An 18167-nucleotide genomic window follows, 5' to 3' on the forward strand; every position below is an offset into this window, starting at 1 on the left:
TTTTTATAACACCATTAGCATTAAAATAAGTCACATCTAAGAAAAGTAGGAGGCAGCAGAGAAAAATATGCACAGAGAATGCAGAAAAGCTATTCCGTTATAACTGAAAGTAGGTATTTTTCTACAGACTTTGAAAGTGAGGAGGAATATACACATTGAGAAGAGCAAGTTCTTCAGCCCTGTTATTTCTACAGCATTAAAATTTTTGTACAGTGACACTTTAGTATGATGACTACTACACACTAGCAGTTAAATGCAAGTGGTGGGGAGATAACTGTCTTAATATCTTGCCTTTTGAGCACCCAGAAAGGAAAAACAAAGCTTCCCTCTTTGAAGGGAAAGTTATCCAGGGCTGGTTTACTTGCAGAGCCAGAATTGCTACTGGGGGGACAGGAGGGACAGAACGTAAAGACTAGAGAGTTCCCATGCATTGCATATTGCCTGTGCGGTCTTATCTGGTCTTGAGTTAAGTAGGTGGTGAGCAAAATCAGTTGCAGCATTCCACAAGTCTTTTTACAGTGCCGTGATCTAATAAGGCTGAGCTTAGCTTAGCAGAATCCCAAAATCAAGCAGAGAAAAAAAGCCCTTCCGCTCTCTTAGAATCCTTGGCTCTAACGATGCTGGTGTTGAGCCTGGGCCTTTCTCAAGAGGAAAAATGTGGAGGAGCAATTCCGGAGAAACACTCTAGATCTAGATGTATTCTGATGATAAGACTCGGAAGAATAAGCTTAATGCAATATTAGATACAACCCTTTTCTGCTTCAAAGTACAGCAGCAGCTTCCAGAAAGCAAACAAGTGTTCAGGACCTTTTTATTTTTTCCCAGCAGACATCTTTAATAGTCTGGAGCAACTGTCAATGCACACAATCCATGCTAGTGGCTGGAAAGACAATGAAAATAAAAGCTGCACAGCAATAATTATTTCCACTACTAACTACACACAGGATATATTGCTTTTGGTACAATGCCATTTATTGTCACAAGAAGAAAACCAGTGATTAAGTTGAGCACACGTTAATTATGCAGACCTTTGCCATGCTGGAACAGCAGCATATTATACTCAGAGAAACATCACCAAGTCAGCTGTAAAAACAGCTTAATACAGTTCTCCCAAAATACCAAACAAACTCAAAAACTAGTTTATAAATTAAGTTTAGCTACAAAAGAATGCTTAAGAAATGAGCACAGTTTTTTTTCTCCCCTTAATCCCCACACTTCGGTCTGAAGCGCTGCACTTCTGCTGCACATGAGAGCAAACACAGAGTTAGAACACGCAGCTATACTCTTAAGTATTTTTGAGTGTGTAAGCTGGCCTGCAGAAGTTTGTGTTCCCTCCAAATCTATGGCATACCTACTCAGAAAGCTGCAAAAGTATATACATGTACGAAAACTAACAAAAAGCTTTTTAAAAACACAGAATGCATTAAAAAGTCTAAAGTTTGATCTTGACTCTGATGTTTCAATGACAAATTAGAATATTTGTGAGTTTTAACACTTCCAGGAATAGAGGAGTTTTAGCTATTGAAATTAAAGGTGAACTAGGAGAAAGGCTTGACTAAAAAAATCTTCCAGCTCACCTGTGATATAGTCAGCTCAGTGAGTCTCAAGCCAAAATTCTGAATATTCAGCATTTTTGCATTTGCAGTTTTAAGGCAGAAGAACATCTTCAGAACAAACCATTTAGTCTTGGATCTAACAACAACAAACAAACAAACAAACAAACAAAAAACCCACATTAAAAACCCCTCCCAAACCCTAAAAGGTGCATCCAGAGTCTTGTAGTAATAGCAAATGTTAAGAACTTCTATGGCATTCTCTTACAGCTTTGGGTTTGGGTTGGTTTTTTTTGCTAGAAAAGCCTGAATTTTGAACTAGTTTTCATACGTGCTGAAGCATGCATCATGGCTAGAGAGACTAAAATTTTCCATTGTTATTTCTGGGTTGTGTATTCAAGGTCAGCAAGAAAATGGTAAGATGGAATTAACAGATCACTGTACTGCACAATGCCTTAGTTGGTGCCACTGCACCTTGGTTGGGCACTGCAACAACTGACTGGAGGGGAGGAGCTGCTGTGTCCTACACAGGTTTTCTCCCTAAAGCCAGCAGCTGTAACCAGCGTCCCTGGAGTCAGCTGCCGGTAACGAACCCAGCCCTGTGAAGCCCAGCTGTGTCTTGGCTCAGCTTTACAGAAGAAAAAAAATTCAAAAAGCAAACAAAAGTTAAGCTGTGACACTGTAGGTCATCTGCAGCCATGAAAGATAAAGAGAAGGAAGAGCAAGGTGAAGTCATCGAGTCAGTCACAGCAGACAGAGGACTTTGGAGAAAAATACCAACATGGAAAGAGTAAAACCCTGAGGAAGAGAAGCGTCGCTGGAAGACGGTAACCCAGCAAGACCAAAGGTCAGCACAGTCCAGGCAGCAATGGGAGGAGACTTGAAGTAGTATTTGTAATTGCTAATACAGTTGAATGTCACACAAACTCACAGAAAGACTTACAAGATATTTTTTAACTGTACTTTTAGATGAGAAAATGCTGCAAACTCAACATGCTGTCAAAGTATTTCCTGCTCTTTTCTGGGAAATCAGGACTAGAATACTTTAGGGCTCCTTTTTTCCGCCTTCAAGTACAAACTACTTCTGTACCAAGTAAAAGGAAAAGCTGGAAAGATCACACGTTTCTCTACCACACTAATTAATGAAAAGGTAAGGAACCTAAGGAAAATGGGCTCTGGGTGTGTGTTGAGAGGAAGAGGAGAGGCAATTTTAGGGAAGTAGCAGGAAGCTTTCAGTATTCACAAGGTATGTAAAGATTCAGTTAAGAGAAAAGTCTGAACCAGGGACTGTTGGACTTCAGGCAGAAGCTCCCCACAGCAACAGAGAAACCCATTGGAACCAGGTTCCGTACCACATCTTAGCCAAAGGCATTGCTCCTTTCTGTTCCTTCTGTCCTTTTTTTATACTGCCTTCCCAGAAACCCACATACAGCTATGAGATCACATGCTGCACTTCCAACAGGAAGTCTCAGTTCTTCCAGCTTTCTTGCTTACCTCCTCACTGGATTTACATGCATTTAATTGAATCAGTAATCTGTTGTTTATTACCAGAAAGCTCGCTGATTCTAAAGAAGAAAGATTTTTGGATCGACTGGAACTCCTTTAGACTCTGAATAGGAAGACAGAATTCTGAGTAAATTGTCAATAGCAAGATATACTGAAAAAACAGGCAGCATTCTAGAAAACACCTGAAGGAAGGTCATCAGTGTAAGTAGTGTAAAAAGGGGAAGGATATAGAAGGGTTACAGAACAACTCTTAACTTCCAGGATTAACCTTCACACAAACACTGCAGAGTGGGGCCACATTTCTGCCAGGGAGTGTGAACACTGCCCACCTTGCACCTGGCAGAGCACCAAGATGTTATTTTACAGACTCACCAAAGCCACCTTCAGAACCAGAGTTCAAGCTCTAGAACTCTTCTGAAGCTAGCTGCAGTCTCACATGTGGTGAAAAGACATGCCAGAGCAAGATGACCATCAACAGACACAGCATGCATTGATGTGATGAAGTTTCCAAGTCTTCTATGCACCTCGAATGTTTTTCTTATTTTTTAAGCCTAACAAGTGTTACATATATGCAATTTAGTAGAAGGAGTAACTGAAAATGAAATGTGTACAACATAGACGCTGGCATCTTTGGTCTGCAGAGAAAGCCCTGGGGTCAGAGCTCTACAAAGCTTCATGCCATCAAACCTGCCCTAGTATCTCCTCCCATCAACAGGGCTTGGACTCAAACATAGTTTCTCACAAGCCCCCATGAGTATCCGAGCGCACCATCTCCCCCACACAAGCAGCTCCATTTCCAGAGCATCCAGGGGCCTCTCACCGAAACAGGCCAGCCCACACAAACAAGCCCACTGCCAGACCCAAGCACCCCTCTCTACAGTCTTTTGACTCTTAACAGTTCAAGAGTGCCCACTAGAAGCTCACAGATGGAGAGGATCAGCGTCCAATTCTGGTGAAATACAGGAAATAACGGCATTTCAAACTAACCTACTTAAAGGATTACAAGAACATTAAGTCAATCAGTAACTTGTCAAAACCTCCATGAGACAAGCTGCAGCATAGCCATACCTTGCAGTAACTCACTGAAGAACACACTACTGCAAATGCAGCCTTCTGCTAGGGGGAAAGAAACACAGGAAGCAAGAGGCAGCTAGTAAAAAAAAAAAAGTAAGAAAAGGCATAAACCTATCTATGGCAAAAATGAAATTCTGTAATATTCTGGGGGAAAAAAAATTACAGAGTCTGCTGTGAAAGCCAGAGGGGAAGATGGAGATATGAATTTTGACAAGCCAGTTCTTGGAGTTGTTACAGACCTGTCAGTTATAGCTAAGCTCTCTTTAGTTTCAGGTCACATTTTCTGTGTTTTCATATTAATTAGAGAAGTTTCTAGCTGCCATTATCCAATGATACCTTTTTAAGAGTTCACTTCTTTGGCACAATCAGATTTTAGGCTAAAAAAAAAAAATCATCATTAAAAGCCCATTACAGTGATGTAAGCTTACTTGCACTGCCCTCAGAAATCACACATTTCAAACCCTTGGCCTGAGAAGAACCTTTTTGTAGTAAAGTGAAAAAATCTGGTCTCTGAGGACTGCTCAAGTAATTATTTTCAAGATTTCATGGGAACAGTGCAATAGCTATATGAATATCAGTTTAAGGATCATCAAAAAAGCCTGACTCATCAGGTACACTGGAACCTATCTGCATTATTCTATGCTCACCAGTTCAAAACACTGATGATTTCATAACTTTCTGGCACCAAAGAGAGAACATTTCTGCCTGTCTACAGAGAAACTTCACTTGTGGTTCTTTTGGATGGCTTCCCTAATTTAACTTCAAGCTGGTATAGTCAGTACAGTGGAACACACACACTCGAGTATTTACAAATATTAAATGTAGGATACTCACTACTGCAGTGTTCAAGTGACAGTCATTTTTTCAATAAGCTAATGTAATACACATCAGTGTATCCATGGTTTATAAAACAGCAGTTCATTTCAAAGCAAAATTCCAGTCATTCTATATATGCACAGTACTATGCTGATTTGGTAATACAGGGACACAATTTAATGATTTTCTTTGCATTTGTTTTTACAAGATTCAGATGCCAAAAACAAAACAGAACATTAAGTTACCTGATTTAAAAAAGAAAATCACATACGTTTACAACATCAAAAGAATAAGACGAAATATAAACCTTTGCTACTTACAATTGATCTATACAGATTAACCAAATCACAAATCTGTCACAATATAAACGTTTAATTGTTACAATGAATAAGAACATACAGAAAATGATTTTTATTTTTTTTATAAAATCTTCCTTTGCTTTTTTATTTTTAAACTTGCCATTAACTAAATTAGCTATGCAGGACTTGTGGGGTACATGACTAAGAAGGCACCAACAGTACAAAGCAAAGACAAAGCAGTTTGAGTATTTTAAGAGTGCTCTACACTGATACAACACAAGAAAAGGCAACAATAGTAAGTAAACCAGCTGCAACCTTTAGAAATTTGTTCTAGATTTACAAAGGTAGTCCAACTTTTACATTTCCTCCAATGTTTCACTTAGCTTGATCACAGCACATGCTACAAAAAACACTGTAAGCTTCACTTTACTAATGTGCACTTTTCACTAATTTAGTGTCTTGATTTCAATTGTTAACTAAACCATTTTGAACAACAAATGTATTTAAAACTTAGTAAAAGGATTGTGTGGACTTTTTTGTTTAAACCACTGCATTTACAAAAATATTTCCCCTAAAATCTGGGATTGCTTGAAGACATTGCTGTACAAATATAAAAGTACTATGCAAGGGACCAGATTCATGAGTATATGGTATGTATGTATAGACCTATATTTATACCATATCACTGTGCTGTAACAACACAATAAATTTATCAATAACCAAGGACTATATAAACTACACTAACATAAGCAAATATATATTAATAAAGTTTAAATCTATAGTACAGTTGCTCAGCAAACAACTTCGACATGGTATAAATATATCGTAGCATATTACAGTGGGCAGCAAAAACAGGTTCTTCTTTTTCTCATTCCGTAAGGAAAACCACGCTCAACTCCTTGGGTTTCGTTTGGCCACTGCTGAGTTACATCATCACTGCTACTCCTGAAAGCTCATAGTGCACCACACCGCTCAGCCCATGTAGTGTGTTGTACACTTCAGATTTGATACAGCGTGTAAGATTGATGAGGAAGAGTCTGGCGACAGTCAGGATAGCAGAGTAAGATGCTTGTTTGCCAAAGCATCCATGAGAATTTTACGTTTGCATATTTTTCTTCAGCTGTAAGGTTGGAATGTTTTTGACTGAACTGTTTACATTCCTTATTCCCAAAACATCTTTACCGTGACATATGCATGTTACTTTGATTAAGAGTTGCTGTTCTCCGCTCTAAAATACAAAAACTACGTAAAGAAAAAAAAATTTATAAAATGATGAAATAAGTGACCTAACTGTGTTGTTATAGGCACCTTCTTTTAAACTGTTTTCAAAATCTGACCAAAAAAAAAAAAAAAAAATCATGCTTCTGCATTTGACACATCAACAAGTTCAACCCAACAACATTTACTAAATTCAGTAAAAGACTGATGAATGCGGTTACTGATACCAATGGCTGCCAATTAGATGCAGTAAGAATAGCTGAAGAAGAAAGCCCGAAAGCACCAGGTGTTAGGTAAAGCAAACCCTCGGCTTCTCACTCTGGGAAAGCAAGGAAGAACACACAGTAAGTCTACATCTCCCCAAAAATCCAAAATTAAAGAAAGTACTAAAAAAAGAATTGGGAAGGAAAAGGGTGAAGTAAGCTGCCAAAGTTCTTCCTTAACTTAAAACTGAGGTGTTACAAACTAATTTCAGTAACAGTCATCTTTCCAACCAGGCCACAAATGATTCCTGTAGTGATGATGATGGTACAAGTAGCAGAGATTCTAGAAATATTTCAACTTTTCAAAACTGAGAAAAGCGTTTTGGTAAAGATGTGTAGAAATGTCAAGAGAATTTCTACACTAGTATCAACAGTCAAGTGCATATTTCTATAGAAATGTTTTTCGCATAGGTTCCATACCACAACTCAATGATCACTTGTGCAGTGTCCTGACAATGCTCCTAATGTGTTCCCCACAACAGATATTTATGTACCACAGGAAGTTCCTAATAGAAAATGCCCTTTAATGATGAACCCTTGCTTATCAAAAATGAGTTTTGGCAGACTAACACTTAAAACTATAGGAAAAAGAAAATTTTGAAATGGAATCTTGTAAGCACCCTTATCTATTGAAGTCTAAGTTAATGGCTTTCTAGATTTCTTTGAAGAGCAGACTAAATGGTATGAGGAAGCCTGGAGTTATTAACCAGCAAGCATCCTTATATACTACGGTAGCAATTGAACCTGATTTCCATTCAAACACATTACCCAAGAGGAAACCAAAAACTAATTCTTAATGTTAATGTGAAGATATAAGATTTAAATTTATTTCCAGGAATTACAAGTGCATTTTGTTCATATTAGCAAGCAGTCTTTATACAATCCACTCTTCACTGCTGCCAAAATAAAATGAGAAAAAGACAGCAGAGATATGAAAAGCTAAAAATAGAACTATTTTTCCTAAGTTATTTGTTGAATAGCATTTCAGTTGAACACAACTCAGAGGTAACAATAGATTATTTTTTTTTCTCAATCATAGGCATGTGGCACTTAGACAATCATCTTTGCACAGAAAGCTTTAACAGTCATGCGAGGGCACAGTAATTATTTTAAACAAGGCAAATTTCTCACCACAGAGAGCAGTGGGGAAAGAAAAGGAGGCACTGCACTGGAACATAACACCTAGTAAACTCCACATTATACAATTTCAGTAACAAATACTTGAAAAGATCATTAAAAGGTATACAATTTTAAATGTTATTTAGTGCTAGCTTTGTTTGGTTGTCCTAACTCAGCATTATCAGAAAAGTTTGATAGTACTTGACAACAGAACAGTACTTCATGTCACGAGCTCATGGAGGCTTGATTACAAATCACCATAGTGTAGGTTGCAAGAAATGAACTTGAGATGCTGACATGCTGTAGGAGCAAAAGTAAAATCAAACTTTCTCATTTAAAGATGCAGTGTTCCTCTCTGCAAGAATTCTGAACATCAGTGATTAGATTCAAATGTAAAAACTATCAATCCTCTTTTGAAGCATTTCATTGGTATGCAGGATGTAGACCGGGTTTATTAACATCATATTTTGGTTTCTTGCTTGCCACCAGATATGGATGCCTTCCACAGAGAAAAGCATTCACCATTAGGTCATCATGCCATTTTGTTCTTTGTTAATCTTCCACCACACGGTCAGTAAATATAAGTTGGCGAGCTGCCACTCATTCTCTTTGTGCAAGTCTTATAAACACTACTATATGGTATGAACTTTGGAAGTACTATGCCTCCCCAACATGGTTAAACTTTAAATGATCTCTTTTAGAAAAGGCTGGGAGAAAAAGGTACAAATTTTGTCAATACATGGAAAAAAATGGTTCTTAGATGAATTCAATTAAGTTGGGTTCCTATGTGGCTCTTAACGCTGTATAGAATTACCTGTATGTACAGCATAGGACACCCAAACAAGTGCATAAGCAAGATTAACATGAACACAACTTATGCTGTAACCCATAGCACAATGGTATAAACTCTGCTGGATGCTAACCATTTCTATTTAAAAAGGAAGTGCAAAAAAAACCTGGGATGTCACTGACTTAAAGTGCCCTGAATAGTAGCTTTTCTAAAAAAAATGCCAGCGACTTCAGAAGAGTCAGAAAAAGATAGTTCATGGTGTAAACGTCTTACAGGTTAATGAATTATCTTCTCGGATATTGATCCAGGAGTGAAAGGAACCACTGCATCTTTCAAACCAGAAAGCAAGCAGTTAAAATACGGCCAGCAGTAGGTGCACTTACAGTACAGTACTGCAACAGGTCAACAATGGGCATTACGCATAGGAGTGTCAATTACAATTCTTCAGGCTTAAAAGATTCATTGAAAGCATGAAAAGCCAAAACTACCAGGAACTGCCCTCCTGAATGGCTCAAAGGAGTTAGTGGATAAGCTGAGAGAGGCCACAAGACATGACCAACAATAAAGAACTGGGAAGAGGAACAGCAACGTTTGAGCATGCCCAGTCCTTTAAGTCCTTGCCCTACAAAAAAGAGCAGAGACATGTTTCAGTGAAGAACATTTTAACACCGCCTTTTAAAACAAGCATACTTTCCTATTTCTGTGCTTTAGGTACACTATGTTTACCATGAGTCAGACACAGTGGTATCAATATAAGTTAAAAAAAAAATTTAAACAAATCAGACTGTGGATATCAGTACATTACGTTTTGGATCTTCAAAAGATTAGGAAGATTAATTGTAACTAACAAATGAAGTACATTATTTGGTTGTCTGAAGAATCTGTTATTTTCATATTGCTTCTCAATTCCAAAAACTACAGTCAAGGTGGAAGTTTTGAATCTCAAGAAATAACACGCTGAGAAGAGCTAGCTGATACAGTGCAAGGGGGGAGTGCAGGGGAAGTAGAAATGCACAGGAAGAGACCGTTACTGTCCATTTTAAGACAGTTCGTGGCAATTGGCCCTCACTGGGAGGCCGACTGATGTTTAAACTGTCGTGATGTGGAACAGCTAATAATTCTGGCCACAAATGACTAGGACGCATTACCAGCATATCATTATCAAGCTAAGTACCGTATTTAAATTTCACTATCACATCAGCCAAATCAACTCTTCACAGCAGCATTTGGAGGTAACATTTTTAGCAAACCAGAAATTTCCGTCAGCACCCGATCACTGATATCTTTACCCCTAATCTCTTTATCCCTTAATCTCTAATACAACCTAGGTAAGTATGGTCTGGGCAAAGAGGCAAGCAGCAGAGATCAGAAACTATGATCTACCACAGTGTTAGCTACTTGGTCTCCCTTCCTTGATACTACATGGCCTATTAGTAACAGGTTTCATTGTACTTCTAAAAATTTACGTCATCTTCTTCCAGAACATACACATCTACTGCTGATGCCTCTTGTGCAGAATTAGCTTTAGAAAACATGGATGGGAAATAAGCATCACTCATGTCACTGTGTCCCAGGTCTATTTCTGTGGGCGATGCTCAGCTAGTAAGAGCCAGATGTATGAACCTCAGATTTACCTAATTTTTGATTATTTAAATAGTTTCAAATGTTAACTAATAAGCTCAAATAAACAAAATACAGTTTTTATAAAGATAAAAATTATTTCAACTGTGAGCTTCTATACATTTGAATATTCAAGCCAGTGGCAACAGAAGTTACCCTACTGAAGTAAAAAACTGCTTTCAAGAGTTTCCTCCACATTCCTTTCCTATGAATTCACTATTAAATAAGAAAATGGGGAATATGCAATACTGAAACTGAAACCCCATTTTTAGTGCAGAAGAGTCATTGCTTACAGCAAAGCAACAAAGCTTCTACACACTGCTATCAGAGCCATGGATTTTTTTCAGTGAGGAAGTTCACTGGCTCAAAACAACCCTTCTGCTGTGACTGCCAACAAAAGATGGTAATTGTAGGACGCTGCTGCGGATGGAGAATAGCACAGAAACTACTTTAAAGATTGTAGAACAGACAATCTGGATTAGCCTGTCTTCTTCAGTTTGTTTTTCTTTTCCAGTCACAAAACTTGGATACCTTATTAGTACCACAGAAGTTTCACAAGTATTACAAAAATTATTCAAGTCATTATTTGACCAATTTTGTATGAAACTACTAAGACTTGCAAGCCTCGTGGTGTATGAAGGCCAGTTAAGTTCACTGATTTTTTTTAAAAAAGTTGAGACCGTGAATATCTGTATATTTTAAATTAACATTTTAAATCCTCAAAAGATTAAAAAGATTATTCGTAACTAATTTAAGAATAGGTATCTAAATATTCTTATTTACTCACACTGTTTCAGAGGTACTTAAAACTGAAGTTAAATCACACTGAAGGTTCATAGGGTTTTTTCCCCTTTAAAATAATTTAAAGGGATTTCTCCTCTGTACATTACATTTAAGGAAGAATTTTTAAAAGCCTTTGAAGCCATATGACAAAGTAGTCTATAATATATGAAGAACATTGCCCCCCCTTAAGAAGTTTTTTGAATAAAATTTGCATTTCAAAGTGTTACCACAGCTTTTATTCTGAGAAGCACTATTTAAATTTAATTCTTATTCCTTAAACGTAACATAAAACCTAGGTAAACGTCTCTGACAATCACAAAACTTTATTGAATAAACAGAATAGGACTGAAGTCAAATGAATAAGCATAAAGCTATCCTTGAACAGCTATGGTATCAATAGAAAAGGTTAAGTTCTATGTTGCACTGGTGGTAACAAAGTTCCAAAATGCTTCCCCCTGCCCAAGTGGTTCCGTATTGCTGTGAGACTTTACCTATGCACAATTTAAGATCGATATCCTGGCTGGAATCTAGCAGTTTCCTCAAAGATCAGCTCTTTCAGCTTTTCTTTCGGCAAGTCATCCAACTCCATATCAAACTTGAAGGGCGCTTCAGCTACAGGCTTAATAATATAAAGAAATATTATTACTTTTTTTAATATTACTATCCTGTTGAATTTCACATCATCCTTTTACGGGGGGAAAAGTCTGAAAATGTGCTTCATGGAATTATCTAACACTGTGCAGTCTTCATGAAAGAACTCATTCTCTTAGTCCTTTGTAGGCTTTATATCTTAGTTTACCAAATTTATATCAAACCACAGTAAGTAGCTACTCAAATATAAACCACAAGTTAAAACATTTATTAAAGGCTCATAACCGAGTATCTTCCCAAAGAAAAATTTCCCGAAACATTAGTATTTCTTGGAGTAAACATATCTGTTCCTTTAGGAAAACCAGCTTATTTCCTCCTCCCCTACTTCTCACCAAAAGTAACCTGAAATCTCATCATAGCTGTGTGCTAAACTACAGCGAGTTCAGATTTGGGCATTTTAAATGCATCATCTGTTGGGAAACTCCGTTATTCTCCTCCTTTATCTCAGACATTATGGAACAAGACCATAGCGAGCTAACTCCACGGTCAGGAGAGCACACCATGGCATCTATTTACAGTGTTGTTCTAGTACACCATTGCGGAGGCACAAGATTTTGGTAAACTGATGCAATTAATTCTTCAATGCCATTAGAGCAGTAGAAATACTGCCCTTAAACTACTGAGGAAAATAACCTGTTGCATCATTTAATCAACACTTAAACAATGTCTTTACCTCATCACTTGGATCGTAATACTGCTCCAGATATGGATGGGCTAAAGCTTGCTCCACTTCAATCCGCTTATGAGGATTAAAGGTCAACATTTTATCCAACAAATCAAGAGCTAAGAGGAAAAAAAAAGTAAGCAAGAGTTAAATACACACTTCAAAGTACAAAAGCATTATAACATTGACATCACACAGTAAATATATGCTACCCTAAATTCTGCACTAATTCCAATTTGCATCTGGAATTCCCCAGCTGCCGTAGCAGTAACAGAGGGAGCAGACTGCTTCCTGTAACTGGGGCAGAGTATCTTTGCTGTCCCAGTGGATCGGCATTCCTTGGCAACAGTTGCATTTGGCACCACCTGGTCTAATGGAGGTGCACTCTCCTTTCAAGGGCTCTTCGGCTCTGGGATGAATGTCAAGGGAAGAAATGCATAGAACCCTATGGTACAACCTGGTTTTAACTACAGCAGAAATTGAATAGGATTAGGCTTTTTCTTCACTCGAATAGATGCTTTGTGCCAAAAATCCAAACCAAGGTAGAGCTTTTCTGAAGTGAGTAAGTAATCAAAAATATGTTCTTGTTCTGAAAAGAAAACTCGGCTGTTCGCTGACAAAAGCGTCATCCAGAAGTCATTGGGAGTTCTAGATCACAGTAAACTATTCTAACACAACTAGCAGGCCAGAAGATACTCTCCAGCTAAGAAGCAAATATATTCATATTCATGAGATTCAGGCAAAATCTGTTGAAGACAACTCAAAAAGAATCCATAGAGAACCTGAAGATCCAGTAAGACAGACAGTGAGGTCTGATGAAATTCTGGACAAATGCTACAAGTCAGAGTTACTGCAATTGCTCTGCTACTTTGATTGTAAAACATTTTCCTTTTCCAGGAAAACAGAATAATGACAGTACCAAGAAGCCCAAAGATATCTGCACTATCCTAAATTCTGTTCCATTTCTTCTCCTCACTACATCATTTATGACACAGAACTTTAACGGAGGCTGCTTACTGCAGCAAGTAGCTGTAGCTTTGCAGTAGGATGAGATGCTTACCAAGCACTGCAGAAGAGGCAGGACTTTACCACTGCACTCAATGGCAGCTTGAAGAAGCCACAAACTTACATGTCAATTAACATCAAATATTTTGATGCGGTTTTCTCAATGCTGGAAACTGCTCTGTCAAAGGTACTCTGAGGATTTAGATGAAAAGGTGCTGCAGGAGCCTTGCAAACAGCATGTTCCCCTAGCAGCTCAGCGTATCACCATTGCTACAATTTCAGCAGTCACAAACCCATGGTAAAAATTCCCACACTGATGAGCACACTCATAAAAGCAGAACAAACCACTGCTGTTTCTCTCAACAATAACGATAATCACCCCTACATCTGCAGAAAACAGCTTTTACACGGTAGTTCAGTACCTGATCATATTCACGAAGAGTAAATTATCCTATCACTTTCAAAAAAAACCAAAAAGTGACTTAACAGTTGTGTCAGAGCAGGCAGAAGAGCACTGTACTGTGCACACAACCACCCTAAAACTGTATGAAGTAGAATGTAAAAGGCAAGTTAATAGCCATCTAGCAAAACAAAATCACATACAGCCTTTGTGAAAGCCTTGTTACGAGAGGCAATGATCGTTACCTTCCTTGCAGTTATGGTAAGTGGAGCAAAAGTTATAAAAGCGTTTGTTAACCCATTCGATTTTAACCTTTCACACAGGGTAAGAAGCCACACTTCGGTATTACCCTGCTTGAGCTAGAGCTGACACATGGTTTGCACAAACTACACTGAGTTCAGCAAGAAGCAGCTCTCTCATATCTGACTTTAGAAACAAAGTTTCAAGATTTGTTTGATGCCTCTGTCAAAATCCAAAGGCTGTGTTCCACACTTGAGTAATGTATGGTGCTTTCTAAGACCGTAAGAGGAGTCAGGATTTATGTTTTACATGTAAATTAAAGATCAAACACTGCAACACAATCTCAGTTACTGAAATTGCTTTAAAAAGATAAGCTAGTAGAGGGTTTCATGCTGGTTCATGATTTTATATTAGACTTACACTGCCGTTTTAAGGGACCTGCATGTTCTATTTCCAATATGGATAAAGATAAATTCTTAGGGTGGTTTTAAAAATCCCACCCTGCCATTACTTTCTGATACAGTGTAATAGAGCATAAAATACCTTTGGGGTCAGCATTGGGAAACAGCCTGTTCCATGGTACCTTATTTTTGTGTGGTAGGGAAAGCAAGTAGTTTCTGGCCTTTAAATTTATTATACAATTCAAATCTTCTTGGGAAGGGGATCCAAGTATACCTAAAAAATACAAACAGTACTGCATTCTATGAAAAGCACATTAAAACGGTTATATCACATTTGCTAAAACTCCATATAAGACTGCTGGGAAGAAGATTTCAGACTACATGTTTTTAAGAGTACAGAATGCCTTAGAAACTTTAGACACCTTTAGTAAAAAGGTTTAAGTTACTTTTTCTTGTAAACAAATGCATTTGAGTTTTCTAATGATCAGTAATATGTTTTAAAGATCCCATTAAGTGGCACATCTATTGACATTTTTGCAAAAAGGTGACCTGGACCTAATAGTATATCTGAGCTTTTTTTAATTGTAAATTTATTTATTTTAAAACCACCTCCCCTGATGTAGTAAATAAATTCATAAATACCCTCTAGTTGGCCCCCAAATCAATTATTTGTTATAGAAATCACTGCAGAAATAACTCCAGGGAACAGATGATACACCTACAGATCCATACGTTATACACTGGGCAACAAGGGAAGGAAACGAGCAACCAAGCCCAGTGTAGCTGATAAAGGTGGAGAGACAGACAGGTGTGGAAATGCTGCTTCATATAAAGCTTACCAAGGATATGGTTAAGTTGGTCAAGGTAGTGTTTTCCTGGAAAGATTGGCCTGTTGGAGAGCATCTCTGCCAGAATACAGCCTACTGACCAGATGTCAATAGACTTGGTGTAACCCTGCAAGCAAAGGGAAAACACATTTTTGTCAAAGAAATTTTTGCATAATTGCAGCAACATGTTACTTCAGTGAATTGTGAAAGTGTATGCAAATAGGTTTTTTTTTTAGATGAGTCGTGCTTATTGAAGCCGTTTGGTTTTCTGTACAGAACGAAATAATTAAGAATTGTATATCAAAACACTGCTTTGAAGGGGTTACAAGAACTGAAGTATGCAAGATCTGCTTTTCCAAAAGGATCCTCTAAGTTTAGCTGAACATATTACCAACTGCAAACTTTTGAGACTCCCTGATTTCATAGGAAATTTTAGTAAAGATGATGTGGGAAGGCCAACAACAGTAAATGGGATGTAAGAATGGAACAAGAGGCCATGCTTTCATGCGTATGAATAGCCCGTGTCATGCATAAGAACAGGCTTTTATCCTGAAGCACACTAGTTACACCAGTGCCTGGGTAACATGGGGCAAGTTTACCTCAAGAACCCCTGGCCCCATAAGCTCCCTGGCCTGACTGTCCTACACCCTGCTGCCCACTACCTCCCCCTCCCAGCTAGCAGGGACCTTCCAACAATGGCTAGTAACTTTGCTGAATCCACAGCCACCTCGGCATTTGATCACCTAACCATTTGTTTTCAAGGCACTTGAATTCTAAAAGGAATCAGGCTATAGGCCAGGAAATTTAGGTGACCACCTCTTTATGGAACACACACAGTATTTTCTTGTAAAAGCTGCTGATGTAAAAGCAGCTGCTTGCAAAAGCTGCTAATAAATGTATATGGATATCCAGAAATAAGGTTAAATTGCCCTACGTTTATGGCCTTAATGTGAGTTTAATATACAAGAAGTAGCGGGGAAAAAAAACCCTTGATTGCAGAGATTACTATTTTCTAAAAGTGCATTAGACACGCTATTGCCACAACAAATTAAACCCAACAACCGATGAAGCAGTAACCCAACAGAAACAACAAAGTCTTCAAGGAATATAATAACACACAGATGCAGATGTCACATAGGTATTTTGCTAACAAGTGCATGGCTGTAGAAACGAATGCAAAGTTTATGAAAGGTACCCATTACCCACACCACACAGGGGCTGGGTACACCTTCAAACAGCCGCAGAAAAACGTAAGAATAATTCCAAGTATAAAAACCACAAAGGGATGATTTCATTAAGACTATGGGAATGCATTTCAGATTGACACACAACAAAGATCACAAGCCTTCAGAATCAGATGCACCCTCATTATACATTCTAAACCCAAATTAAGATGTTAAGATAACATTAAGGCAGAATTTGCAAGCCTTGATGAAGGAAGCAGTAAAATGCTCTTATTACTACTACTTCTGTCCTCCTCTGGAAAAGCATTTGATGGAAAGAAGTCTCATGACTGGCAAGGAATTGGACACAGGGAACTCATGCCCACAATTACTCAGTTGTAGTATCCAATAACTGTATCTGAAATCACCAATTTACTGCAAGCCAGCAGACGTACTGAAAATCCTCATCCTAAAAACATGGGAGCAGGGTAGGGGGGAAGCAAAACTGGTACTCCCAGGTGAACAACCAGCAACAGAAGCGCCATAGCAGCGCACCATGGTTCCTACCTTAGAATTCAGCATGATTTCAGGAGCCCTGTACCAACGCGTGGCCACATATTCTGTCAAGAATCCTGTGTGATCATGATCTGGATCTGCAACACGAGCCAGTCCGAAGTCACAAATCTGGTTTTAAAAGAAGAGAGAGAGAGAGAACACCAGGAGTATTAGATATACAGCTTCCAACACTTCACCCTATCCCAACCCATGACGTAACATCTACAAATACAGTGATGGTCACCTGTATTTTTAGAAACAGATTACTGCATAAAGGTTAAGGAAAATATTTTTCGTTAAGTATAACAAGTATCTGATTAGGCCACGGAGGGGCCAGGAAGAATAAGATTTGGGGGAGAGAAGGGCGGGGGTGGAAATTTCTTGGTGCACAATTTATGTTCCACTATGGGCTTATGTAACACCTTCTCTGCCAGACAGGTGACAAGATACACTGCTCCAACTTGTTATTAGAAATTTAAAAAAAAAAAAAAAAAAAAAAAAAAGAGAGAGAAAGATACTAAGGTTTCCAAAAAACAAAAATTATCAACGAATACATTTGTAGCAAAGTTCAATACCCCTTTTTACAAAAGCTACCATCACAACTGCATCTTTGCACAAGAACCATCCTACCCAGTCATAAGATAATGGTAGACCGGAGAGATTATAGGTTGCTGAAGGAAGTATGAGCTTCAAAAAACCCCAAAACCAAAAAACACAGGAAAGTATTTCTGAACGCTGTATCAGGAAAATAGTTTTATCTAACTGTGAAAAGAAAAATAAACTGATCTAGTGAGTTCAGCAAAAAGGAAAAAGTGTTTTTATCTATACACTGGTAAGAAGGCTCCACAGCTTTCTAAGCTATTTTAGTGTCCTCTCTCCAGAGAGAAATTAAGAAAACTGAAAATGTGCAGTGTTCTGAGTACAGCACCTGTTCCTTTCCTACCTTCCAAAAGGTAAATGGCAGGCTTGTTGAGTGGTACATTACACACATCCACATGCTTTTGCTACCACCAAACAAATACCAGTTTATGATAATTATCAAGTTCCACACAAAGTGCATTTGCATGAAAGAGTATGTACTCTCAGGAAAACACAGCATCAGATGTAGGCGTGGCAAACAGGAGGTTCCTCTGATGCCGTTTGATGATACATCTGATGATGGTTTGTAATAGTTACTCTTTGACAGTTAATTGTGGACACTGATTATATTAAAAATGTGG

The 18167-nt window shown here is 38.1% G+C and overlaps 1 protein-coding gene across 1 annotated transcript in view; it reads right to left on the reverse strand.

Annotated features, from left to right (window-relative positions):
* Positions 1 to 5103: 5103 nt before the first annotated feature.
* The window catches only part of MAPK1 (mitogen-activated protein kinase 1), a 37127-nt gene continuing 24063 nt past the window's right edge, over positions 5104 to 18167 (reverse strand). Inside the window, exons 4-9 of the mRNA XM_040603273.1 lie at positions 16960 to 17076; positions 15242 to 15356; positions 14545 to 14676; positions 12366 to 12475; positions 11533 to 11660; positions 5104 to 9260 (exon numbers count right to left, since the gene is read on the reverse strand). Of these exons, the coding sequence (XP_040459207.1) occupies positions 11544 to 11660; positions 12366 to 12475; positions 14545 to 14676; positions 15242 to 15356; positions 16960 to 17076 (591 nt within the window). The 3' untranslated portion in view covers positions 5104 to 9260; positions 11533 to 11543. The remainder of the gene's footprint in view (positions 9261 to 11532; positions 11661 to 12365; positions 12476 to 14544; positions 14677 to 15241; positions 15357 to 16959; positions 17077 to 18167) is intronic.

Source organism: Falco naumanni, chromosome 1, assembly GCF_017639655.2.
Source record: "Falco naumanni isolate bFalNau1 chromosome 1, bFalNau1.pat, whole genome shotgun sequence".
NCBI lineage: Eukaryota > Metazoa > Chordata > Aves > Falconiformes > Falconidae > Falco > Falco naumanni.